General features: G+C 45.7%; 1 protein-coding gene across 1 annotated transcript in view; it reads right to left on the bottom strand.

The window, feature by feature from the left end:
* Positions 1-4,363: 4,363 nt before the first annotated feature.
* The window catches only part of LOC121843734 (serine/threonine-protein kinase LMTK1-like), a 42,843-nt gene continuing 19,765 nt past the window's right edge, over positions 4,364-27,441 (bottom strand). The window contains exons 2-3 of the mRNA XM_042313524.1: positions 16,689-16,822; positions 4,364-4,576 (exon numbers count right to left, since the gene is read on the bottom strand). Of these exons, the coding sequence (XP_042169458.1) occupies positions 4,433-4,576; positions 16,689-16,822 (278 nt within the window). The 3' untranslated portion in view covers positions 4,364-4,432. The remainder of the gene's footprint in view (positions 4,577-16,688; positions 16,823-27,441) is intronic.

The following is a 27,441-nucleotide window of genomic DNA, read 5'->3' as shown; positions in this document are numbered from 1 at the left end:
ATAGCTTCCTTCCTCCCCAATGTGCTCCAGCTCTCTTGCATTCCTCTCTCACACACACACACACACACACACACACACACACACACACATAAACTGCCACGGAGCACTGCAGCAGGCCAGCCTCATTCTGCATTATGCAACAGACAGATGTTACAGTGAGAGAGAGAGGAAGAGGGAGAGGAGGGGAGATGGAGGAAGAGTGGAAAAGAGAGCATGTCTGTGCTCTGTCCCTGTTTGTCAGGAAATTCTCACCATCTCTCAAATTAACAACCCAGTGTGCAGGCCAATGTTCTGATGATGGGGTATGATAATGTTCTGATAATGTTCTGATGATGTTATGATGATGGGGTATGATGATGTTCTGATAATGTTCTGATGATGTTATGATGATGGGGTATGATGATGTTCTGAGGATGGGGTATGATGATGTTCTGAGGATGGGATATGATGATGTTATGATGATAGGGTATGATGTTGTGCTGATGATGGTGTATGATGATGTTCTGATGATGTTCTGATGATGGGGTATAATGATGTTCTGATGATAGGGTATGATGGTGTTCTGATGATGTTCTGATGATAGGGTATGATGATGTTATGATGATAGGGTATGATGATGTTCTGATGACGTTCTGATGATGTTATGATGATAGGGTATGATGGTGTTCTGATGATGTTCTGATGATGGGGTATGATGGTGTTCTGATGATGTTCTGATGATGGGGTATGATGGTGTTCTGATGATGGGGTATGATGGTGTTCTGATGATAGGGTATGATGATGTTCTGATGATGTTCTATGATGGTGTTATGATGATAGGGTATGATGGTGTTCTGATGATGTTCTGATGATGGGGTATGATGGTGTTCTGATGATGTTCTGATGATGGGGTATGATGGTGTTCTGATGATGGGGTATGATGGTGTTCTGATGATAGGGTATGATGGTGTTCTGATGATGGGGTATGATGATGAAAAGGGTATGATGGTGTTCTGATGATGGGGTATGATGATGTTATGATGATAGGGTATGATGATGATATGATGATGGGGTATGATGATGTTCTGATGATAGGGTATGATGATGTTCTGATGATGTTATGATGATAGGGTATGATGATGTTCTGATGATGTTATGATGATAGGGTATGATGGTGTTCTGATGATAGGGTATGATGATGTTCCTATGATGTTATGATGATGGGGTATGATGGTGTTCTGATGATAGGGTATGATGATGTTCCTATGATGTTATGATGATAGGGTATGATGGTGTTCTGATGATGTTCTGATGAAGGGGTATGACGATGGCCCTGCTGGTCAGGAAATTCTCACCATCTCTCAAATTAACAACCCAGTGTGCAGGCCAATGTTCTGATGATGGGGTATGATAATGTTCTGATAATGTTCTGATGATGTTATGATGATGGGGTATGATGATGTTCTGATAATGGGGTATGATGATGTTCTGAGGATGGGATATGATGATGTTATGATGATAGGGTACGATGTTGTGCTGATGATGGGGTATGATGATGTTCTGATGATGTTCTGATGATGGGGTATGATGGTGTTCTGATGATGTTCTGATGATGGGGTATGATGGTGTTCTGATGACGGGTATGATGGTGTTCTGATGATAGGGTATAATGATGTTCTGATGATAGGGTATGATGGTGTTCTGATGATGTTCTGATGATAGGGTATGATGATGTTCTGATGATAGGGTATGATGATGTTCTGATGACGTTCTGATGATGTTATGATGATAGGGTATGATGGTGTTCTGATGATGTTCTGATGATGGGGTATGATGGTGTTCTGATGATGTTCTGATGATGGGGTATGATGATGTTCTGATGATGGGGTATGATGGTGTTCTGATGACGGGTATGATGGTGTTCTGATGATAGGTTATGATGGTGTTCTGATGATGGGGTATGATGATGAAAAGGGTATGATGGTGTTCTGATGATGGGGTATGATGATGTTATGATGATAGGGTATGATGATGATATGATGATGGGGTATGATGATGTTCTGATGATAGGGTATGATGATGTTCTGATGATGTTCTGATGATAGGGTATGATGATGTTATGATGATGTTATGATGATGGGGTATGATGGTGTTCTGATGATAGGGTATGATGATGTTCCTATGATGTTATGATGATAGGGTATGATGGTGTTCTGATGATGTTATGATGATGGGGTATGATGGTGTTCTGATGATAGGGTATGATGATGTTCCTATGATGTTATGATGATAGGGTATGATGGTGTTCTGATGATGGGGTATGATGGTGTTCTGATGAAGGGGTATGACGATGGCCCTGCTGGTCAGGAAATTCTCACCATCTCTCAAATTAACAACCCAGTGTGCAGGCCAATGTTCTGATGATGGGGTATGATAATGTTCTGATAATGTTCTGATGATGTTATGATGATGGGGTATGATGATGTTCTGATAATGTTCTGATGATGTTATGATGATGGGGTATGATGATGTTCTGAGGATGGGGTATGATGATGTTCTGAGAATGGGGTATGATGATGTTCTGAGGATGGGATATGATGATGTTATGATGATAGGGTATGATGTTGTGCTGATGATGGGGTCTGATGATGTTCTGATGATAGGGTATGATGGTGTTCTGACGATGGGGTATGTTGATGGGGTATGATGATGTTCTGATGATAGGGTATGATGATGTTCTGATGATGTTCTGATGATAGGGTATGATGATGTTCTGATGATAGGGTATGATGATGTTCTGATGACGTTCTGATGATGTTATGATGATAGGGTATGATGGTGTTCTGATGATGTTCTGATGATGGGGTATGATGGTGTTCTGATGATCTGATGATGGGGTATGATGATGTTCTGATGATGGGGTATGATGGTGTTCTGATGATGGGGTATGATGGTGTTCTGATGATAGGGTATGATGGTGTTCTGATGATGGGGTATGATGATGAAAAGGGTATGATGGTGTTCTGATGATGGGGTATGATGATGTTATGATGATAGGGTATGATGATGTTATGATGATAGGGTATGATGGTGTTCTGATTATAGGGTATGATGGTGGGGTATGATGATGGGGTATGATGGTGGGGTATGATGATGTTATGATGATAGGGTATGATGGTGTTCTGATGATAGGGTATTATGGTGGGGTATCATGATAGGGTATGATGATGGGGTATGATGATGGGGTATGATGATAGGGTATGATGGTGTTCTGATGATGTTCTGATGATGTTAAGATGATGGGGTATGATGATAGGGTATGATGATGTTCTGATGATAGGGTATGATGATGTTCTGATGATGTTATGATGGTGGGGTATGATGATGTTCTGATGATAGGGTATGATGATGTTCTGATGATGTTCTGATGATAGGGTATGATGGTGTTCTGATGATGGGGTATGATGATGTTCTGATGATAGGGTATGATGATGTTCTGATGATGTTATGATGACAGGGTATGATGATGTTCTGATGATGTTATGATGATAGGGTATGATGGTGTTCTGATGATAGGGTATGATGATGTTCCTATGATGTTATGATGATAGGGTATGATGGTGTTCTGATGATAGGGTATGATGATGTTCCTATGATGTTATGATGATAGGGTATGATGATGTTCTGATGATGTTATGATGATGGGTATGATGGTGTTCTGATGATGTTATGATGATAGGGTATGATGGTGTTCTGATGATATGATGATGGGGTATGATGATGTTCTGATGATAGGGTATGATGATGTTCTGATGATGTTCTGATGATGTTTTGATGATGTTATGATGATAGGGTATGATGGTGTTCTGATGATAGGGTATGATGATGTTCCTATGATGTTATGATGATAGGGAATGATGATGTTCTGATGATGTTATGATGATGGGGTATGATGGTGTTCTGATGATAGGGTATGATGATGTTCCTATGATGTTATGATGATAGGGTATGATGGTGTTCTGATGATGTTCTGATGATGGGGTGTGATGGTGTTCTGATGATAGGGTATGATGATGTTCCTATGATGTTATGATGATAGGGTATGATGGTGTTCTGATGATGGGGTATGATGGTGTTCTGATGAAGGGGTATGACGATGGCCCTGCTGGGTTCACGTATGCATTCCAAATGGCACCATAACGCACTACAAGTCCCGTGGTCCAACGTTGTGCACTGTGTAGGGAATTGGGTGCCATTTGGATTAGTACAGCCTGGAGTGTGGACCTGAGACAACTCTAGTAACACTCAATTGAGTAATCAAGCAATTTGACTGATTAACCCAGGGCTAGACTTGACGTTTAATTACTCGAGAGAAGAGGAGAGAAGAGAGGAGAGGAGAGAAGAGACAGCCATATGGGTCATAGGTGATATATAGAGGTGAAAGTTCAAAGGTCTAGCCTAGGATCTTACTGGATCGTCCGGGCTGTTTGGAGACGGGAAGGGAGACCTCAGTGAGGGGGAGGATGTAGACTTCAGGTCCATTCTGAGACGAGGCCAGGTCAGCCTGGTACTCCTCTCCCTCTGTGTTCTCAAACTCCTGGTGGGAGGGGAGAGAAGACACTGGGGTTAGTGTGTATGTGACATGGAGAAAGAGAGGGGGGGGCAGAGAGAGAGGGAGAGAGAGAGAGAGAGATAGAGACAGAGACAGAGACAAGAAAGAATTTGTATGCATGTGTGGGTCACAGAGAGAAAGTGGGTGCCTGTGTGTGTGTGTGTGTGTGTGTGTGTGTGTGTGTGTGTGTGTGTGTGTGTGTGTGTGTGTGTGTGTGTGTGTGTGTGTTATTCAATAACACAGTGTGTTTAGTCATCTGAGTGTTCATGCCTTCTGCATTAAAGGGATAATCCACCACAAATCACTAATTCCTGTGGTTAACAGTGTTAAATAACACTAATATGTGAAGAAAAAATGTTTCATTTTGTCATTATAACAAGGTTGGTGGCAACATGTGAAAATCGTTCTGGAAATCTGTTGAAGCTCAAGCCGACTACAAAACCCACAATGCAATGCTCTCGCTATGGGCTAGCAAGCTAGAAAATGCAGCTACACACAGTACTATCAAAGCCAATATCAGCATGCGAAGTAGCTAGCTAGCTGTAAAATGTAGGAGTCTATCTCACCGGGTTCAACTTGCAGTTCCTCTCTGCCCAGAGCTATAGCAACAATGGCCCTTTCTTATGTTTCCCACAGGCACACTGAGAGATGCTACTTGAAGGAGAAACTGAGTTGAATCAGTTGGTCCACTGTTTAGATTGAGCACATCTAAGAGACATACATGAGGATATAAACAGATGGATGTGTTCTAGACCAGTATGCCCATGTCATCTATTGGCTGATTTGGTGATCTGGAGTGAAGGTAATAGACCAGTATGCCCATGTCATCTATTGGCTGATTTGGGGATCTGGAGTGAAGGTAATAGAATGCCCATGTCATCTATATTTGATCTGGAACAGTATGCCCATGTCATCTATTGGCTGATTTGGTGATCTGGAGTGAAGGTAATAGACCAGTATGCCCATGTCATCTATTGGCTGATTTGGTGATCTGGAGTGAAGGTAATAGACCAGTATGCCCATGTCATCTATTGGCTGATTTGGTGATCTGGAGTGAAGGTAATAGACCAGTATGCCCATGTCATCTATTGGCTGATTTGGTGATCTGGAGTGAAGGTAATAGACCAGTATGCCCATGTCATCTATTGGCTGATTTGGTGATCTGGAGTGAAGGTAATAGACCAGTATGCCCATGTCATCTATTGGCTGATTTGGTGATCTGGAGTGAAGGTAATAGACCAGTATGCCCATCTATTGGCTGATTTGGTGATCTGGAGTGAAGGTAATAGACCAGTATGCCCATGTCATCTATTGGTGATCTGATTTGGTATGCCCATCATCTATTGGATTTGGTGAAGGTAATAGACCAGTATGCCCATGTCATCTATTGGCTGATTTGGTGATCTGGAGTGAAGGTAATAGACCAGTATGCCCATGTCATCTATTGGCTGATTTGGTGATCTGGAGTGAAGGTAATAGACCAGTATGCCCATATCATCTATTGGCTGATTTGGTGATCTGGAGTGAAGGTAATAGACCAGTATGCCCATATCATCTATTGGCTGATTTGGTGATCTGGAGTGAAGGTAGTATGCCCATGATCTATTGGCAGGAGTATGCCCAGTATGCCCATCATCATCTATTGGCTGATTTGGTGATCTGGAGTGAAGGTAATAGACCAGTATGCCCATGTCATCTATTGGCTGATTTGGTGATCTGGAGTGAAGGTAATAGACCAGTATGCCCATGTCATCTATTGGCTGATTTGGTGATCTGGAGTGAAGGTAATAGACCAGTATGCCCATGTCATCTATTGGCTGATTTGGTGATCTGGAGTGAAGGTAATAGACCAGTATGCCCATGTCATCTATTGGCTGATTTGGTGATCTGGAGTGAAGGTAATAGACCAGTATGCCCATGTCATCTATTGGCTGATTTGGTGATCTGGAGTGAAGGTAATAGACCAGTATGCCCATGTCATCTATTGGCTGATTTGGTGATCTGGAGTGAAGGTAATAGACCAGTATGCCCATGTCATCTATTGGCTGATTTGGTGATCTGGAGTGAAGGTAATAGACCAGTATGCCCATGTCATCTATTGGCTGATTTGGTGATCTGGAGTGAAGGTAATAGACCAGTATGCCCATGTCATCTATTGGCTGATTTGGTGATCTGGAGTGAAGGTAATAGACCAGTATGCCCATATCATCTATTGGCTGATTTGGTGATCTGGAGTGAAGGTAATAGACCAGTATGCCCATTTGGTGATCTGGATCTATATGCCCATGATTTGGTGATCTGGAGTGAAGGTAATAGACCAGTATGCCCATGTCATCTATTGGCTGATTTGGTGATCTGGAGTGAAGGTAATAGACCAGTATGCCCATGTCATCTATTGGCTGATTTGGTGATCTGGAGTGAAGGTAATAGACCAGTATGCCCATGTCATCTATTGGCTGATTTGGTGATCTGGAGTGAAGGTAATAGACCAGTATGCCCATGTCATCTATTGGCTGATTTGGTGATCTGGAGGTAATAGAAGGTAATCTATTGGCTGATTTGGTGATCTGGAGTCCCATGTCATCTATTGGCTGATTTGGTGATCTGGAGTGAAGGTAATAGACCAGTATGCCCATGTCATCTATTGGCTGATTTGGTGATCTGGAGTGAAGGTAATAGACCAGTATGCCCATATCATCTATTGGCTGGTTTGGTGATCTGGAGTAGTATGCCCATGTCATCTATTGGCTGATTTGGGGATCTGGAGTGAAGGTAATAGACCAGTATGCCCATGTCATCTATTGGCTGATTTGGGGATCTGGAGTGAAGGTAATAGACCAGTATGCCCATGTCATCTATTGGCTGATTTGGGGATCTGGATTGAAGGTAATAGACCAGTATGCCCATGTCATCTATTGGCTGATTTGGTGATCTGGAGTGAAGGTAATAGACCAGTATGCCCATGTCATCTATTGGCTGATTTGGGGATCTGGATTGAAGGTAATAGACCAGTATGCCCATGTCATCTATTGGCTGATTTGGGGATCTGGATTGAAGGTAATAGACCAGTATGCCCATATCATCTATTGGCTGATTTGGGGATCTGGAGTGAAGGTAATAGACCAGTATGCCCATGTCATCTATTGGCTGATTTGGTGATCTGGAGTGAAGGTAATAGACCAGTATGCCCATGTCATCTATTGGCTGATTTGGTGATCTGGAGTGAAGGTAATAGACCAGTATGCCCATATCATCTATTGGCTGATTTGGTGATCTGGAGTGAAGGTAATAGACCAGTATGCCCATATCATCTATCGGCTGATTTGGCGATCTGGATTGAAGGTAATAGACCAGTATGCCCATATCATCTATTGGCTGGTTTGGCGATCTGGAGTGAAGGTAATTGTTATAAAATCATTGTGAAATGTGATAGTGTGTTATCACCTATTTCCAGTGATGAGAATTATGTAGCTAAGTGATAGGCCACACAAGCTCACAGAACGGGACCGCCAAGTGCTGAACCGTGTAAAAGATTGTCCGTCCTCGGTTGCAACACTAACTACCGAGTTCCAAACTGCCTCTTGGAAGCAATATCAGCACAAGAACTGTTTGTCGGGAACTTCATGAAATGGGTTTCCGTGGCAGAGCAGCCGCACACAAGCCTAAGATCCCCATGTGCAATGCTAAGGGTCGGCTGGAGTGGTGTAACGCATGCTGCCATTGGCCTCTGGAGCAGTGGAAACACGTTCTTTGGAGTGATGAATCACACTTCACTATCTGGCAGTCCGAAGGACAAATCTGGTTTGTCGGATGCCAGGAGAACGCTACCTGCCTGAATGTATAGTGCCAACTGTAAAGTCTGGTGGAGGAGGAATAATGGTCTGGGGCTGTTTTTCATTGTTCCGGCTAGGCCTCTTTGTTCCAGGGAAGGGAAATCTTAATAAAATCAAATCAAATTGTATTTGTCACATGCGCCGAATACAACATGTGTAGTAGACCTTACAGTGAAATGCTTACTTACAAGCCCTTAACCAACAATACAGTTTTAATTAAAATAAGTGTTAAGTAAGAATGGCGCTACAGCATACAATGACATTCTCGACGATTCTGTGCTTCCAACTTTGTGTCAACAGTTTGGGGAAGGCCCTTTCCTGTTTCAGTATGACAAAGTGAGGTCCATACAGAAATGGTTTGTCGAGATTGGTGTGGAAGAACTCGACTGGCCTGCACAGAGCCCACAAACAGAACATATCCCCTCTGTCCCTTCTAAACACCAGTGTCTCTTTACACTCTAAACACCAGTGTCTCTTTACACTCTAAACACCAGTGTCTCTTTACACTCTGAACACCAGTGTCTCTTTACACTCTAAACACCAGTGTCTCTTTACACTCTAAACACCAGTGTCTCTTTACACTCTAAACACCAGTGTCTCTTTACACTCTGAACACCAGTGTCTCTTTACACTCTAAACACCAGTGTCTCTTTACACTCTAAACACCAGTGTCTCTTTACACTCTAAACACCAGTGTCTCTTTACACTCTAAACACCAGTGTCTCTTTACACTCTAAACACCAGTGTCTCTTTACACTCTAAACACCAGTGTCTCTTTACACTCTAAACACCAGTGTCTCTTTACACTCTAAACACCAGTGTCTCTTTACACTCTGAACACCAGTGTCTCTTTACACTCTAAACACCAGTGTCTCTTTACACTCTAAACACCAGTGTCTCTTTACACTCTAAACACCAGTGTCTCTTTACACTCTGAACACCAGTGTCTCTTTACACTCTAAACACCAGTGTCTCTTTACACTCTGAACACCAGTGTCTATTTACACTCTGAACACCAGTGTCTCTTTACACTCTAAACACCAGTGTCTCTTTACACTCTAAACACTAGTCTCCCTTTACACTCTAAACACCTCCAGCAGCGACAGAGTACCACGCTGCCAATCCATCTTCAGAGACTGTGTTTGTACAGGGAGAGAGTGGCTGGCAATACTGCTCTGTTCTCAACTACTGAGCCATCCATTATTTACCTAATGAAATACAGCACAGAACAAACCTATCTAGAGGGTAGAAGAGATGGGGAGGGGAGGGGAGGGGAGAAGAGAGGGGAGGGGAGAAGAGAGGGGAGGGGAGGGGAGGGGAGAAGAGAGGGGAGGGGAGAAGAGAGGGGAGGGGAAGGGGGGGAGGGGAGAAGAGAGGGGAGGGGAAGAGGTGAAGAGAACAAGGGGAATGGAATCATGCAAGACAACGCTTCACTGCGACAGAAAAACCCCTCTGCTCTGATTCATAAGACTGATTAAGAGATAGCACCCTTTTGCTTCTCATTCACAACACCACCTGTCTATCTCAGGAGCAGAGCATGAAAGACAGAAAGAAAGAGGATGGAGGAGACATGACAGAGAAGAGCGAACGGACGGGAAGACTAGAAATGAGAAAAGGCCATAACCTTTACTAAACACTGTACACTCTCCTCTCTTCTCTTTTCTCTAAACACTTAACACCCAACCACAGAACTGAGTCTGTCTGTCCGTCCCACAGAGTGGTCACAGTGAAAGAAGGATGACATAAAGAAGGCTTTTGGTGGTGCAGTGGTGTGATGTGGCTAGTGGTCGCATGCTAATGCACACACCTCTATTAATGCAAACCTCTGCTAACACTCTGGTGAATGACAAGGAGGGGAACCACAGAGGGGGATGTGACCACATAACACTGTTCTATTGACTTCTGTGGATTTGACACTGGACAACCACACCAAAGTTGCCTGAGTTTGACTGACACTGGACAACCACACCAAAGTAGCCTGAGTTTGACACTGGACAACCACACCAAAGTAACCTGAGTTTGATACTGGACAACCACACCAAAGTAGTCTGAGTTTGATACTGGACAACCACACCGAAGTAGCCTGAGTTTGACACTGGACAACCACACCAAGTAGCCTGAGTTTGACACTGGACAACCACACCAAAGTCGTCTGGGTTTGATACTGGACAACCACACCGAAGTAGCCTGAGTTTGACACTGGACAACCACACCAAAGTAGCCTGAGTTTGACACTGGACAACCACACCAAAGTAGCCTGAGTTTGACACTGGACAACCACACCAAAGTAGCCTGAGTTTGACACTGGACAACCACACCAAAGTAGCCTGAGTTTGACACTGGACAACCACACCAAAGTAACCTGAGTTTGACACTGGACAACCACACCAAAGTAGCCTGAGTGTGACACTGGACAACCACACCAAAGTAACCTGAGTTTGTACTGGACAACCACACCAAAGTAACCTGAGTTTGACACTGGACAACCACACCAAAGTAGTCTGAGTTTGACACTGGACAACCACACCAAAGTAGCCTGAGTTTGACACTGGACAACCACACCAAAGTAACCTGAGTTTGTACTGGACAACCACACCAAAGTAACCTGAGTTTGACACTGGACAACCACACCAAAGTAGCCTGAGTTTGACACTGGACAACCACACCAAAGTAGCCTGAGTTTGACACTGGACAACCACACCAAAGTAGCCTGAGTTTGACACTGGACAACCACACCAAAGTAACCTGAGTTTGTACTGGACAACCACACCAAAGTAACCTGAGTTTGACACTGGACAACCACACCAAAGTAGTCTGAGTTTGACACTGGACAACCACACCAAAGTAGTCTGAGTTTGACACTGGACAACCACACCAAAGTAGCCTGAGTTTGACACTGGACAACCACACCAAAGTAGCCTGAGTTTGACACTGGACAACCACACCAAAGTAACCTGAGTTTGACACTGGACAACCACACCAAAGTAACCTGAGTTTGACACTGGACAACCACACCAAAGTAGCCTGAGTTTGACACTGGACAACCACACCAAAGTAGCCTGAGTTTGACACTGGACAACCACACCAAAGTAGCCTGAGTTTGACACTGGACTACCACACCAAAGTATCCTGAGTGCCAATCTGTTTCTGGTCTCTTGGCAACTCCTTATGAATTGTCATGTTTGGCTTAAGAATGACAGCAATGGTGTTGGCAAATAGCACAACAGTAAATTCAAACCCCTGCAGCTAAAAGTCTATATTGGGTGGATGGATGGATGGATGGATGGCTGATGGATAATGGATGGATGGATGGATGGATGGGGGAACTGCTGGAGAAATCAGCCTGTCCATTGTTTACCTCTACTATGAGCATTTGCGTCATTCTGATTGGTCAAGAGAGTCAAGCTTTTTTTAAATGTGGGGGGGGGACTATCTGGATATTTGAATAGTGAAGTGGTGAAAAATGACCCCCCCCCCAACACAGCAGCAGAACAACTACCTTCCTCTCTCTGCCGCTCTGACATGATCTGATTTGAGGAGGCTAACTGACAGAGTAGGTAGAACTAATATTGCTGCCAAGATCCACTGCAAAATTAAAAGTCTGTCCAGATAAGCAGGGCGAAAGCAGATGACGTCAAAACCGGTGACTAGGCGCAACGGTGAGTGATATTACCATTTAGTAGTGTGTTCAATACCAGTGCTAGGCACTAGTTTTTAATATTTATTGTTTGAACTATATCCCAAAGCTTAACCTTTAACTTAACCTGTGGTGTGGTGTCAGGAAAATAACCTCACACTCAACGTCAACAAAACTAAGGAGATGATTGTGGACTTCAGGAAACAGCAGAGGGAACACCCCCCCCATCCACATCGATGGAACAGTAGTGGAGAGGGTAGCAAGTTTTAAGTTCCTCGGCATACACATCACAGACAAACTGAATTGGTCCACTCACACAGACAGCATCGTGAGGAAGGCGCAGCAGCGCCTCTTCAACCTCAGGAGGCTGAAGAAATTCGGCTTGTCACCAAAAGCACTCACAAACTTCTACAGATGCACAATCGAGAGCATCCTGGCGGGCTGTATCACCGCCTGGTATGGCAACTGCACCGCCCTCAACCGTAAGGCTCTCCAGAGGGTAGTGAGGTCTGCACAACGCATCACCGGGGGCAAACTACCTGCCCTCCAGGACACCTACACCACCCGATGCTACAGGAAGGCCATAAAGATCATCAAGGACATCAACCACCCGAGCCACTGCCTGTTCACCCCGCTGTCATCCAGAAGGCGAGGTCAGTACAGGTGCATCAAAGCTGGGACCGAGAGACTGAAAAACAGCTTCTATCTCAAGGCCATCAGACTGTTAAACAGCCACCACTAACATTGAGTGGCTACTGCCAACACACTGTCAATGACACTGACTCTACTCCAGCCACTTTAATCATGGGAATTGATGGGAAATGATGTAAATATATCACTAGCCACTTTAAACAATGCTACCTTATATAATGTTACTTACCCTACATTGTTCATCTCATATGCATACGTTGATACTGTACTCTATATCATCGACTGCATCCTTATGTAATACATGTATCACTAGCCACTTTAACTATGCCACTTGGTTTACATACTTATCTCATATGTATATACTGTACTCGATATCATCTACTGTATCTTGCCTATGCTGCTCTGTACCATCACTCATTCATATATCCTTATGTACATATTCTTTATCCCCTTACACTGTGTATAAGACAGTAGTTTTTTTTGGAATTGTTAGTTAGATTACTTGCTCGTTATTACTGCATTGTCGGAACTAGAAGCACAAGCATTTCGCTACACTCGCATTAACATCTGCTAACCATGTGTATGTGACAAATAAAATTTGATTTGATTTGATTTGAACCTTTACAGACAGACAACAGGGGAGCCACACCCCTCTGCCCAGTCCCTCACAGACCGACAACAGGGGAGCAGGCTGGCAGCCACACCCCTCTGCCCAGTCTCTCACAGACCGACAACAGGGGAGCAGGCTGGCAGCCACACCCCTCTGCCCAGTCCCTCACAGACAGACAACAGGGAGCAGGCTGGCAGCCACACCACTCTGCCCAGTCCCTCACAGACAGACAACAGGGGAGCAGGCTGGCAGTCACAACCCTCTGCCCAGTCCCTCACAGACCGACAACAGGGGAGCAGGCTGGCAGCCAACAACCCTCTGCCCAGTCCCTCACAGACAGACAACAGGGAGCAGGCTGGCAGTCACAACCCTCTGCCCAGTCCCTCACAGACAGACAACAGGGAGCAGGCTGGCAGCCACACCACTCTGCCCAGTCCCTCACAGACAGACAACAGGGGAGCAGGCTGGCAGTCACAACCCTCTGCCCAGTCCCTCACAGACCGACAACAGGGGCAGCAGGCTGGACAGCCACAACCCTCTGCCCAGTCCCTCACAGACAGACAACAGGGGAGCAGGCTGGCAGCCACAACCCTCTGCCCAGTCCCTCACAGACAGACAACAGGGGAGCAGGCTGGCAGTCACAACCCTCTGCCCAGTCCCTCACAGACCGACAACAGGGGAGCAGGCTGGCAGCCACAACCCTCTGCCCAGTCCCTCACAGACAGACAACAGGGAGCAGGCTGGCAGTCACAACCCTCTGCCCAGTCCCTCACAGACAGACAACAGGGAGCAGGCTGGCAGCCACACCATTCTGCCCAGTCCCTCACAGACAGACAACAGGGGAGCAGGCTGGCAGTCACAACCCTCTGCCCAGTCCCTCACAGACCGACAACAGGGAGCAGGCTGGCAGCCACACCACTCTGCCCAGTCCCTCACAGACAGACAACAGGGGAGCAGGCTGGCAGTCACAACCCTCTGCCCAGTCCCTCACAGACCAACAACAGGGGAGCAGGCTGGCAGCCACAACCCTCTGCCCAGTCCCTTACAGACAGACAACAGGGGAGCAGGCTGGCAGTCACAACCCTCTGCCCAGTCCCTCACAGACCGACAACAGGGGAGCAGGCTGGCAGCCACAACCCTCTGCCCAGTCCCTCAGACAGACCAGGGGACAGGCTGGCACAGGGTCCCTCACAGAGCAGGCTGGCAGTCACAACCCTCTGCCCAGTCCCTCACAGACCGACAACAGGGGAGCAGGCTGGCAGCCACAACCCTCTGCCCAGTCCCTCACAGACCGACAACAGGGAGCAGGCTGGCAGCCACACCACTCTGCCCAGTCCCTCACAGACAGACAACAGGGGAGCAGGCTGGCAGTCACAACCCTCTGCCCAGTCCCTCACAGACCGACAACAGGGAGCAGGCTGGCAGCCACAACCCTCTGACCAGTCCCTCACAGACCGACAACAGGGAGCAGGCTGGCAGCCACAACCCTCTGACCAGTCCCTCACAAAGCAGCCTGTTGTGTGACAGGGGCCTTTATGCTGATTTAGTATCTGTCCCAAATAGCACCCTATTCCCTATATAGTACATTACTTTTGACCAGGGCCCTATGTGCCAAATTGCACCCTATTCCCTATATAGTGCACTACTTTTGACCAGGGCAGTGCATTATATAGGGATTAGAGTACTATTTGGGTCCCACCCAGAGAGTTATCCAAGAACTCTCCTTCAACTCTCCTTCAGTAGGGGGCAGTGTAACATGATGTATGTAGTGGTGGATCATGTCTCTTCCTAATCAGCAGGGGGCAGTGTAACATGATGTATGTAGTGGTGGATCATGTCTCTTCCTAATCAGCAGGGGGCAGTGTAACATGATGTATGTAGTGGTGGATCATGTCTCTTCCTAATCAGCAGGGGGCAGTGTAACATGATGTATGTAGTGGATCATGTCTTTTCCTAATCAGTAGGGGGCAGTGTAACATGATGTATGTAGTGGATCATGTCTTTTCCTAATCAGTAGGGGGCAGTGTAACATGATGTATGTAGTGGATCATGTCTTTTCCTAATCAGTAGGGGGCAGTGTAGCAGGATGTATGTGGTGGTGGATCATGTCTCTTCCTAATCAGCAGGGGGCAGTGTAGCAGGATGTATGTAGTGGTGGATCATGTCTCTTCCTAATCAGCAGGGGGCAGTGTAGCAGGATGTATGTAGTGGTGGATCATGTCTCTTCCTAATCAGCAGGGGGCAGTGTAGCAGGATGTATGTAGTGGTGGATCATGTCTCTTCCTAATCAGCAGGGGGCAGTGTAACATGATGTATGTAGTGGTGGATCATGTCTCTTCCTAATCAGCAGGGGGCAGTGTAACATGATGTATGTAGTGGTGGATCATGTCTCTTCCTAATCAGCAGGGGGCAGTGTAACATGATGTATGTAGTGGTGGATCATGTCTCTTCCTAATCAGCAGGGGGCAGTGTAACATGATGTATGTAGTGGTGGATCATGTCTCTTCCTAATCAGCAGGGGGCAGTGTAACATGATGTATGTAGTGGATCATGTCTCTTCCTAATCAGTAGGGGGCAGTGTAGCAGGATGTATGTAGTGGTGGATCATGTCTCTTCCTAATCAGCAGGGGGCAGTGTAACATGATGTATGTAGTGGTGGATCATGTCTCTTCCTAATCAGCAGGGGGCAGTGTAACATGATGTATGTAGTGGATCATGTCTTTTCCTAATCAGTAGGGGGCAGTGTAGCAGGATGTATGTAGTGGTGGATCATGTCTCTTCCTAATCAGCAGGGGGCAGTGTAACATGATGTATGTAGTGGTGGATCATGTCTCTTCCTAATCAGCAGGGGGCAGTGTAACATGATGTATGTAGTGGATCATGTCTCTTCCTAATCAGCAGGGGGCAGTGTAGCAGGATGTATGTGGTGGATCATTGTTTATAAAGAGGTGGTCACACTGTGTGTGTGAGAGAGAGAGAGAGAGAGGCGGGAGAGAGAGAGAGACAGAAAACCGAGAGAGAGAGTGAAAGAAAGAGAGAGAAAGAAACAGAGAGAGAGAAAGAGACACAGAGAGAGACACACACACAGAGAGAGAGAGACAGAAAACTGAGAGAGAGTGAAAGAAAGAGAGAGAAAGAAACGGAGAGAGAGAGAGAGACACACAGAGAGAGAGAGAGAGAGACACACAGAGAGAGAGAGAGACACACACAGAGAGAGAGAGAGAGAGAGAGAGAGACAAAGAGAGAGACACACACACACACAGAGAGAGAGAGACACACAGAGAGAGAGAGAGAGAGAGACACACAGAGAGAGAGACACACACAGAGAGAGAGAGAGAGAGAGAGAGAAAGTCAAGTTTATCTCACTTTGAACCCGATGTGTCCCTTCTTACAGCAGAGGCAGGCCAGCATGAGGAAGACGAAGGTGAAGAGCCCAGAGAAGGAAACAGCCACCACTGCCAGAGACGACGGCCACGACAGCTCACTCAGTGGAGCGCCATCTACAGAACAGGAAGAGATACCACGGTTTAACAACAACAATTACATTTACATTTAAGTCATTTAGCAGTTAGTGTGTTTACACAACAACAACAACAAGGAAGTAAGCAGTAACAGGATGTAGTATAGACTTCCCAGTGGTATACTGGAGGTTATAGGTCTTCTACCCACTTCCACTGGTCATTGTCTGTACTCACTTCTTAATCCCCACTGACACGTATCAAAGTATTGTAGTGGAGGTATACAACTTATCAATGATGTAGCACAATAGAGAAACCACATACAAAGTAGCCCACAATGCAAAGCACATTAAATATTTAGCTTATCCAATCGTATGTGAATAAATGCGAATGTGATTTTTTAAAACAGCCAATAAAGAAATAATGTGCACGAGAACAGCGTCTGAAATGGCTCTGATTGGCTGGTCATTTTCCTGAAATGGAAACGTAATTCTAGAACTTCTCAAATGAACTATGAAGCGAACACATCAAACAACGTTGTCAACTGTCCAAACTAATACAAGTAGTGGAGTAGCAGACATTTTGGACGAGCGGGAAAATAATGACTTCCCCTACTCGTGCTCCCTCCTCAGAGCCCATGATGACAGTGTCAGTGTTCTCTCCTCAGAGCCATTGATGACAGTGTCAGTGCTCTCTCCTCAGGAGCCCATGATGACAGTGTCAGTGCTCTCTCCTCAGGAGCCCATGATGACAGTGTCAGTGCTCTCTCCTCAGGAGCCCATGATGACAGTGTCAGTGCTCTCTCCTCAGGAGCCCATGATGACAGTGTCAGTGCTCTCTCCTCAGGAGCCCATGATGACAGTGTCAGTGCTCTCTCCTCAGGAGCCCATGATGACAGTGTCAGTGCTCTCTCCTCAGGAGCCCATGATGACAGTGTCAGTGCTCTCTCCTCAGGAGCCCATGATGACAGTGTCAGTGCTCTCTCCTCAGGAGCCCATGATGACAGTGTCAGTGCTCTCTCCTCAAGAGCCCATGATGACAGTGTCAGTGCTCTCTCCTCAGCCGATAAGGACAGTGCTTCGGAGCCCTTTGACAGTGCATTGAACCCCCTGTTCAGCAGCTGTGTTGAAAGACTAACCAGAACAGCCTAGTTCAGCTTGGCTCTGTAGTGTGGAGAGAGGCACTGTAGGAACTCAGAACACAATGGTGGTTATCACACTGCAGGACTGAGCTGACACTGAGCCAAGCCCAGATGAGTTGGCCTGGATATGCATCCACCATAATGTCTTGAACCATGCTAGAGAAGTCAGGAAGAAGATAACATCCAGGCTCAGTGCATCCTAGGTTGTCCTGACTGTGAAAGACCAATATGGGATTTAGCATTTTTGGTCATTCAGAGTGTATGTCTCATGGAATTTTTCACACAAGGCGTCTTTCCTTCGCCGGGTGGGCCGTTTGGGAATTGTTTTGCAGAGTGTTATAACACCTCCAGAAACAGTGTTACAGACTGGGAAATGTGTTATAACACCTCCAGAAACAGTGTTACAGACTGGGAAATGTGTTATAACACCTCCAGAAACAGTGTTACTGACGGAGAAATGTGATGTAACACCTCCAGAAACAGTGTTACTGACGGAGAAATGTGATGTAACACCTCCAGAAACAGTGTTACAGACTGATAAATGTGTTATAACACCTCCAGAAACAGTGTTACAGACTGATAAATGTGTTATAACACCTCCAGAAACAGTGTTACAGACTGATAAATGTGTTATAACACCTCCAGAAACAGTGTTACAGACTGATAAATGTGTTATAACACCTCCAGAAACAGTGTTACAGACTGATAAATGTGTTATAACACCTCCAGAAACAGTGTTAGACTGGCTGAGAAATGTGATGTAACACCTCCAGAAACAGTGTTAGACTGGCTGATAAATGTGATGTAACACCTCCAGAAACAGAACCTGTTGAACAGGCTCCAGATTAGAGGTCGACCGATTATGATTTTTCAACGCCGATACCGATACTGATTACTGGATGACCGAAAAAAGCCGGTACAGATTAATCGGACGATTTTTTTTTTTCATTTATTTGTAATAACGACAAGTACAACAATACTGAATGAACACTTTTATTTTAATATAATACATCAATAAAATCTATTTAGCCTCAATTAAATAATGAAGCATGTTCAATTTGGTTTAAATAATGCAAAAACAAAGTGTTGGAGAAGAAAGTAAAAGTGCAATATGTGCCATGTAAAAAAGCTAACGTTTCAGTTCCTTACTCAGAACATGAGAACATATGAAAGCTGGTGGTTCCTTTTATCATGAGTCTTCAATATTCCCAGGTAAGAAGATTTAGGTTGTAGTTATTATAGGAATTATAGGACTATTTCTCTCTATACCATTTGGATTTCATATACCTTTGACTATTGGATATTCTTATAGTTTAGTATTGCCAGTGTAACAGTATAGCTTCCGTCCCTCTCCTCGCCCCTACCTGGGCTCGAACCAGAAACACATCGACAACAGCCACCCTCGAAGCATCGTTACCCATCGCTCCACAAACGTCGCGGGAACAAGGGGAACAACTACTTCAAGGTCTCAGAGTGAGTGACGTCACCGATTGAAACGCTATTAGCGCGCACCCCGCTATCTAGCTAGCCATTTCACATCGGTTACACCAGCCTAATCTCAGGAGTTGATAGGCCTGAAGTCAAAAACACTCAATGCTTGAAGCACAGCGAAGATCTGCTGGCAAACGCACGAAAGTGCTGTTTGAATGAATGCTTACGAGCCTGCTGCTGCCTACCACCGCTCAGTCAGACTGCTCTATCAAATATCAAATCATAGACTTAATTATAACATAATAACACACAGAAATATGAGCCTTAGGTCATTAATACGGTCAAATCCGGAAACTATAATTTTGAAAATAAAATGTTTATTCTTTCAGTGAAATACGGAACCGTTCGGTATTTTATCTAACGAGTGGCACCATAAGTCTAAATTTTCCTGTTACATTGCACAACCTTCAATGTTATGTCATAATTACGTACAATTTTGGCAAATTAATTCGCAATGAGCCAGGCTGCCCAAACTGTTGCATGTACCCTGACTCTGTTGCACAGAACGCAAGAGAAGTGACACAATTTCCCTAGTTAAAAGAAATTCATGACATCAGGCAATATTAACTAAATATGCAGGTTTAAATACTGTATATATACTTGTGTATTGATTTTAAGAAAGGCGTTGATGTTTATGGTTAGGTACACTGGTGCAACGACTGCTTTTTTCGAAAATGCGCTTGTTAAATCACCCGTTTGGTGAAGTAGGCTATGATCCAATGATAAATTAACAGGCACCGCATCGATTATATGCAACGCTAGATAAACTAGGAATATCATCAACCATGTGTAGTTAACTAGTGATTATGTTAAGATTGATTGTTTTTTTAAATATAAGTTTAATGCTAGCTAGCACCTTACCTTGGCTCCTTGCTGCACTCGCATAACAGGTAGTCAGCCTGCCACGCAGTCTCCTCGTGGAGTACAATGTAATCAGCCATGATCGGTGTCCAAAAATGTCAATTACCGATTGTTATGAAAACTTGAAATAGGCCCTAATTAAATTGGCCATTTCGATTAATCGGTCGACCTCTACAGGGCGCATAGGGGAACAGGACCCATAGGGGAACAGGGCCCATAAGGGAACAGGACCCATAGGGGAACAGGGCCCATAAGGGAACAGGACCCATAGGGGAACAGGGCCCATAGGGGAACAGGGCCCATAGGCGAACAGGGCCCATAAGGGAACAGGGCCCATAGGGGAACAGGTCCCATAGGGGAACAGCGCCCATAGGGGAACAGGGCCCATAAGGGAACAGGGGCCATAGGGGAACAGGGCCAATAGGGGAACAAGGCCCATAGGAGAACAGGGCCCATAAGGGAACAGGGCCCATAGGGAACAGGGCCCATAGGGAACAGGGCCCATAGGGAACAGGGCCCATAGGGGAACAGGGATTGGGATGCAGATCTAATATGGAGGCAGCAGTGTAGATTAGGAGCAGCAGGGACTCACACAGGAAATAAATAGTGAAAACATGATGAAACGGACCTAATGAAAGTGTAATCTACTTTATATTACTGCAATCAGATCAGCAGCATAAAGATATACCACAGACTGTTTCCTCTGACTGCCTCACAACGTGTGTTATACTGTCCACTATTAAGTACAGTAGAGAACACATGAATGGTACAGAAAGGGAGTCAATTAAATACAGCAGTTACTAGTATTTTACAGGTACATTGTGTGAGGGGAAGAGAGAGAGATGGAAAGAGGAGAGGAAGAGAGAGACAGATGGAAAGAGGAGAGGAAGAGATAGAGAGAGAAAGAGGAGAGGAAGAGAGAGAGATGGAAAGAGGAGAGGAAGAGAGAGAGAGAGAGAGAGAGAAAGAGGAGAGGAAGAGAGAGAGAGATGGAAAGAGGAGAGGAAGACAGAGAGATGGAAAGAGAAGAGGAAGAGAGAGAGATGGAAAGAGGAGAGGAAGAGAGAGAGATGGAAAGAGGAGAGGAAGAGAGAGAGAGAAAGAGGAGAGGAAGAGAGAGAGATGGAAAGAGGAGAGGAAGAGAGAGAGAGATGGAAAGAGAGAGAGGAAAGAGAAGAGAGAGAGAGAGAGAGAAAGAGAAAGAGGAGAGGAAGAGAGAGAGAGATGGAAAGAGGAGAGGAAGAGAGAGAGATGGAAAGAGGAGAGGAAGAGAGAGAGATGGAAAGAGGAGAGGAAGAGAGATAGAGATGGAAAGAGGAGAGGAAGAGAGAGGAAAGAGAGAGGAAGAGAGAGAGAGAGAAGAGAAAGAGGAGAGGAAGAGAGAGATGGAAAGAGGAGAGGAAGAGAGATAGAGATGGAAAGAGGAGAGGAAGAGAGAGATGGAAAGAGGAGAGGAAGAGAGAGAGAGATGGAAAGAGGAGAGGAAGAGAGAGAGATGGAAAGAGGAGAGGAAGAGAGAGAGATGGAAAGAGGAGAGGAAGAGAGAGAGAGATGGAAAGAGGAGAGGAAGAGAGAGAGATGGAAAGAGGAGAGGAAGAGAGAGAGATGGAAAGAGGAGAGGAAGAGAGAGAGAGAGAAAGAGAAAGAGGAGAGGAAGAGAGAGAGATGGAAAGAGGAGAGGAAGAGAGAGAGATGGAAAGAGGAGAGGAAGAGAGAGAGAGAGGAAGAGAGGAGAAAGAGAAGAAGAGAGAGAAAGAGGAGAGGAAGAGAGAGAGATGGAAAGAGGAGAGGAAGAGAGAGAGAGAGAGAGAGAAAGAGAGATGGAAAGAGAGAGAAGAGAGAGAGAGAGGAAAGAGGAGAGGAAGAGAGAGAGAGAGAGGAGAGGAAGAGAGAGAGAGAGAGGAGAGGAGAGAGAGAGAGAGATGGAAAGAGGAGAGGAAGAGAGAGAGAGATGGAAAGAGGAGAGGAAGAGATAGAGAGATGGAAAGAGGAGAGGAAGAGAGAGAGATGGAAAGAGGAGAGGAAGAGATAGAGATGGAAAGAGGAGAGGAAGAGAGAGAGAGAAAGAGGAGAGGAAGAGAGAGAAGAGAGGAAAGAGGAGAGGAAGAGAGAGAGATGGAAAGAGGAGAGGAAGAGATAGAGAGAGAAAGAGGAGAGGAAGAGAGAGAAAGAGGAGAGGAAGAGAGAGAGAGAGGAAAGAGGAGAGGAAAGAGGAAGAAGAGAGAGAGAGATGGAAAGAGGAGAGGAAGAGAGAGATGGAAAGAGGAGAGGAAGAGAGAGAGAGATGGAAAGAGGAGAGGAAGAGAGAGAGAGATGGAAAGAGGAGAGGAAGAGAGAGAGAGATGGAAAGAGGAGAGGAAGAGAGAGAGAGATGGGAAGAGAGAGAGAGATGGAAAGAGGAGAGGAAGAGAGAGAGATGGAAAGAGGAGAGGAAGAGATAGAGATGGAAAGAGGAGAGGAAGAGAGAGATGGAAAGAGGAGAGGAAGAGAGAGAGATGGAAAGAGGAGAGGAAGAGAGAGAGAGATGGAAAGAGGAGAGGAAGAGAGAGATGGAAAGAGGAGAGGAAGAGAGAGAGAGAGAAAGAGGAGAGGAAGAGAGAGAGAGATGGAAAGAGGAGAGGAAGAGATAGAGAGAGAAAGAGGAGAGGAAGAGAGAGATAGAAAGAGGATAGGAAGAGAGAGATAGAAAGAGGAGAGAAAGAAGAGAGGAAGAGAGAGAGAGATGGAAAGAGGAGAGGAAGAGAGAGAGAGAGAGAGAAAGAGGAGAGGAAGAGAGAGATAGAAAGAGAGCAGAAGAGATAGAAAGAGGATAGGAAGAGAGAGATAGAAAGAAGAGAGGAAGAGAGAGATGGAAAGAGGAGAGGAAGAGAGAGAGAGAAAGAGGAGAGGAAGAGAGAGATAGAAAGAGAGCAGAAGAGAGAGATAGAAAGAGGATAGGAAGAGAGAGATAGAAAGAGGAGAGAAAGAAGAGAGGAAGAGAGAGAGAGAAAGAATTAAAAGAGGAGGGGAAGAGAGAGACAGAAAGAAAAGAGGAAGACAGACAGGATGAAAGAGATAACAGGGGGAGGAAGAGTTTACAGTAGACACACAAACACACACACACACACACACACACATACCCACCACCAGCTTTACATTGTGAGGCAAGAGGTCTGCAGGAACACACACACATACGCAAGCACACCTCAACACAGAGAGCTTACTAAATCTCCCCCTCCTCATTCTTCACACCTCCTCCTTCGCATCAGAAAGAGATTACATTTGAATGCCAACGTTAGGGGCCACTGCTAGGAGTGAGGAGTTTGTACTGTAATTGTGGCCACTGCTAGGAGTGAGGAGATTGTACTGTAATTGTGGCCACTGCTAGGAGTGAGGAGATTGTACTGTAATTGTGGCCACTGCTAGGAGTGAGGAGATTGTACTGTAATTGTGGCCACTGCTAGGAGTGAGGAGAGACTGTACCACTGCTAGGAGTTTGTACTGTAATTGTGGCCACTGCTAGGAGTGAGGAGATTGTACTGTAATTGTGGCCACTGCTGTCTAACTTCCGGCGCCGACAGAGATGGCCGCCTCGCTTCGCGTTCCTAGGAAACTATGCAGTTTTTTTGTTTTTTTACGTGTTATTTCTTACATTAGTACCCCAGGTCATCTTAGGTTTCATTACATACAGTCGAGAAGAACTACTGAATATAAGATCAGCGTCAACTCACCATCAGTACGACCAAGAATATGATATTCACGAAGCGGATCCTGTGTTCTGACTTTCAACCAGGACAACGGAATGGATCCCAGCCGGCGACCCAAAAAAACGACTCCGTAAAAGAGGCGGTCTTCTGGTCAGACTCCGGAGACGGGCACATCGTGCACCACTCCCTAGCATTCTTCTCGCCAATGTCCAGTCTCTTGACAACAAGGTTGATGAAATCCGAGCAAGGGTAGCATTCCAGAGGGACATCAGAGACTGTAACGTTCTTTGCTTCACGGAAACATGGCTCACTGGAGAGACGCTATCGGAGGCGGTGCAGCCAGCGGGTTTCTCCACGCATCGCGCCGACAGAAACAAACATCTTTCTGGTAAGAAGAGGGGCGGGGGCGTATGCCTTATGGCTAACGAGACGTGGTGTGATCACAGAAATATACAGGAAGTCAAATCCTTCTGTTCACCTGATTTAGAATTCCTCACAATCAAATGTCGACCGCATTATCTACCAAGAGAATTCTCTTCGATTATAATCACAGCCGTATATATTCCCCCAAGCAGACACATCGATGGCTCTGAACAAACTTTATTTGACTCTTTGCAAACTGGAATCCATACATCCTGAGGCTGCATTCATTGTAGCTGGGGATTTTAACAAGGCTAATCTGAAAACAAGACTCCCTAAATTGTATCAGCATATCGATTGCGCAACCAGGGCTGAAAAAACCTTGGATCATTGTTACTCTAACTTCCGCGATGCATATAAGGCCCTGCACCGCCCTCCTTTCGGAAAAGCTGACCACGACTCCATTTGCTGATCCCTGCCTACAGACAGAAACTAAAACAAGAAGCTCCCACGCTGAGGTCTGTCCAACGCTGGTCCGACCAAGCTGATTCCACACTTCAAGACTGCTTCCATCACGTGGACTGGGATATGTTTCGTATTGCGTCAGATAACAACATTGACGAATACGCTGATTCGGTGTGCGAGTTCATTAGAACGTGCGTTGAAGATGTTGTTCCCATAGCAACGATTAAATCATTCCCTAACCAGAAACCGTGGATTGATGGCAGCATTTGCGTGAAACTGAAAGCGCGAACCACTGCTTTTAATCAGGACAAGGTGACTGGTAACATGACCAAATACAAACAGTGCAGCTATTCCCTCCGCAAGGCTATCAAACAAGCTAAGCGTCAGTATAGAGACAAAGTAGAATCTCAATTCAACGGCTCAGACACAAGAGGTATGTGGCAGGGTCTACAGTCAATCACGGACTACAAGAAGAAAATCAGCCCAGTCACGGACCAGGATGTCTTGCTCCCAGGCAGACTAAATAACTTTTTTGCCCGCTTTGAGGACAATACAGTGACACTGACACGGCCTGCAACGAAAACATGCGGTCTCTCCTTCACTGCAGCGAGGTGAGTAAAACATTTAAACGTGTTAATCCTCGCAAGGCTGCAGGCCCAGACGGCATCCCCAGCCGCGCCCTCAGAGCATGCGCAGACCAGCTGGCCGGTGTGTTCACGGACATATTCAATCAATCCCTATACCAGTCTGCTGTTCCCACATGCTTCAAGAGGGCCACCATTGTTCCTGTTCCCAAGAAAGCTAAGGTAACTAAGCTAAACGACTACCGCCCCGTAGCACTCACATCCGTCATCATGAAGTGCTTTGAGAGACTAGTCAAGGACCATATCACCTCCACCCTACCTGACACCCTAGACCCACTCCAATTTGCTTACCGCCCAAATAGGTCCACAGACGATGCGATCTCAACCACACTGCACACTGCCCTAACCCATCTAGACAAGAGGAATACCTATGTGAGAATGCTGTTCATCGACTACAGCTCGGCATTCAACACCATAGTACCCTCCAAGCTCGTCATCAAGCTCGAGACCCTGGGTGCAACTGGGTACTGGACTTCCTGACAGGCCGCCCCCAAGTGGTGAGGGTAGGCAACAACATCTCCACCCCGCTGATCCTCAACACTGGGGCCCCACAAGGGTGCGTTCTGAGCCCTCTCCTGTACTCCCTGTTCACCCACAACTGCGTGGCCACGCACGCCTCCAACTCAATCATCAAGTTTGCGGACGACACAACAGTGGTAGGCTTGATTACCAACAACGACGAGACGGCCTACAGGGAGGAGATGAGGGCCCTTGGAGTGTGTTATCAGGAAAATAACCTCACACTCAACGTCAACAAAACTAAGGAGATGATTGTGGACTTCAGGAAACAGCAGAGGGAACACCCCCCTATCCACATCGATGGAACAGTAGTGGAGAGGGTAGTAAGTTTTAAGTTCCTCGGCATACACATCACAGACAAACTGAATTGGTCCACTCACACAGACAGCATCGTGAAGAAGGCGCAGCAGCGCCTCTTCAACCTCAGGAGGCTGAAGAAATTCGGCTTGTCACCAAAAGCACTCACAAACTTCTACAGATGCACAATCGAGAGCATCCTAGCGGGCTGTATCACCGCCTGGTACGGCAACTGCTCCACCCACAACCGTAAGGCTCTCCAGAGGGTAGTGAGGTCTGCACAACGCATCACCGGGGGCAAACTACCTGCCCTCCAGGACACCTACACCACCCGATGTTACAGGAAGGCCATAAAGATCATCAAGGACAACAACCACCCGAGCCACTGCCTGTTTACCCCGCTATCATCCAGAAGGCGAGGTCAGTACAGGTGCATCAAAGCTGGGACCGAGAGACTGAAAAACAGATTCTATCTCAAGGTCATCAGACTGTTAAACAGCCACCACTAACATTGAGTGGCTGCTGCCAACACACTGACTCAACTCCAGCCACTTTAATAATGGGAATTGATGGTAAATGATGTAAAATATATCACTGGCCACTTTAAACAATGCTACCTAATATAATGTTTACATACCCTACATTATTCATCTCATATGTATACGTATATACTGTACTCTATATCATCTACTGCATCCTTATGTAATACATGTATCACTAGCCACTTTAACTATGCCACTTTGTTTACATACTCATCTCATATGTATATACTGTACTCGATACCATCTACTGTATCTTGCCTATGCTGCTCTGTACCATCACTCATTCATATATCCTTATGTACATATTCTTTATCCCCTTACACTGTGTATAAGACAGTAGTTTTTTTTTAAAAATTGTTAGTTAGATTACTTGTTGGTTATTACTGCATTGTCGGAACTAGAAGCACAAGCATTTCGCTACACTCGCATTAACATCTGCTAACCATGTGTATGTGACAAATAAAATTTGATTTGATTTGCTAGGAGTGAGGAGAATGTACTGTAATTGGGGTCACTGCTAGGAGTGAGGAGATTGTACTGTAATTGGGGCCACTGCTAGGAGTGAGGAGATTGTACTGTAATTGTGGCCACTGCTAGGAGTGAGGAGATTGTACTGTAATTGTGGCCACTGCTAGGAGTGAGGAGATTGTACTGT

This window comes from Oncorhynchus tshawytscha, unplaced genomic scaffold (genome assembly GCF_018296145.1).
Source record: "Oncorhynchus tshawytscha isolate Ot180627B unplaced genomic scaffold, Otsh_v2.0 Un_contig_4427_pilon_pilon, whole genome shotgun sequence".
In the NCBI taxonomy this organism is placed as follows: Eukaryota; Metazoa; Chordata; class Actinopteri; order Salmoniformes; family Salmonidae; genus Oncorhynchus; species Oncorhynchus tshawytscha.
The sequence above is the reverse complement of the archived record's forward strand: the minus strand, read 5'-3'. Positions and strand labels throughout refer to the sequence as shown.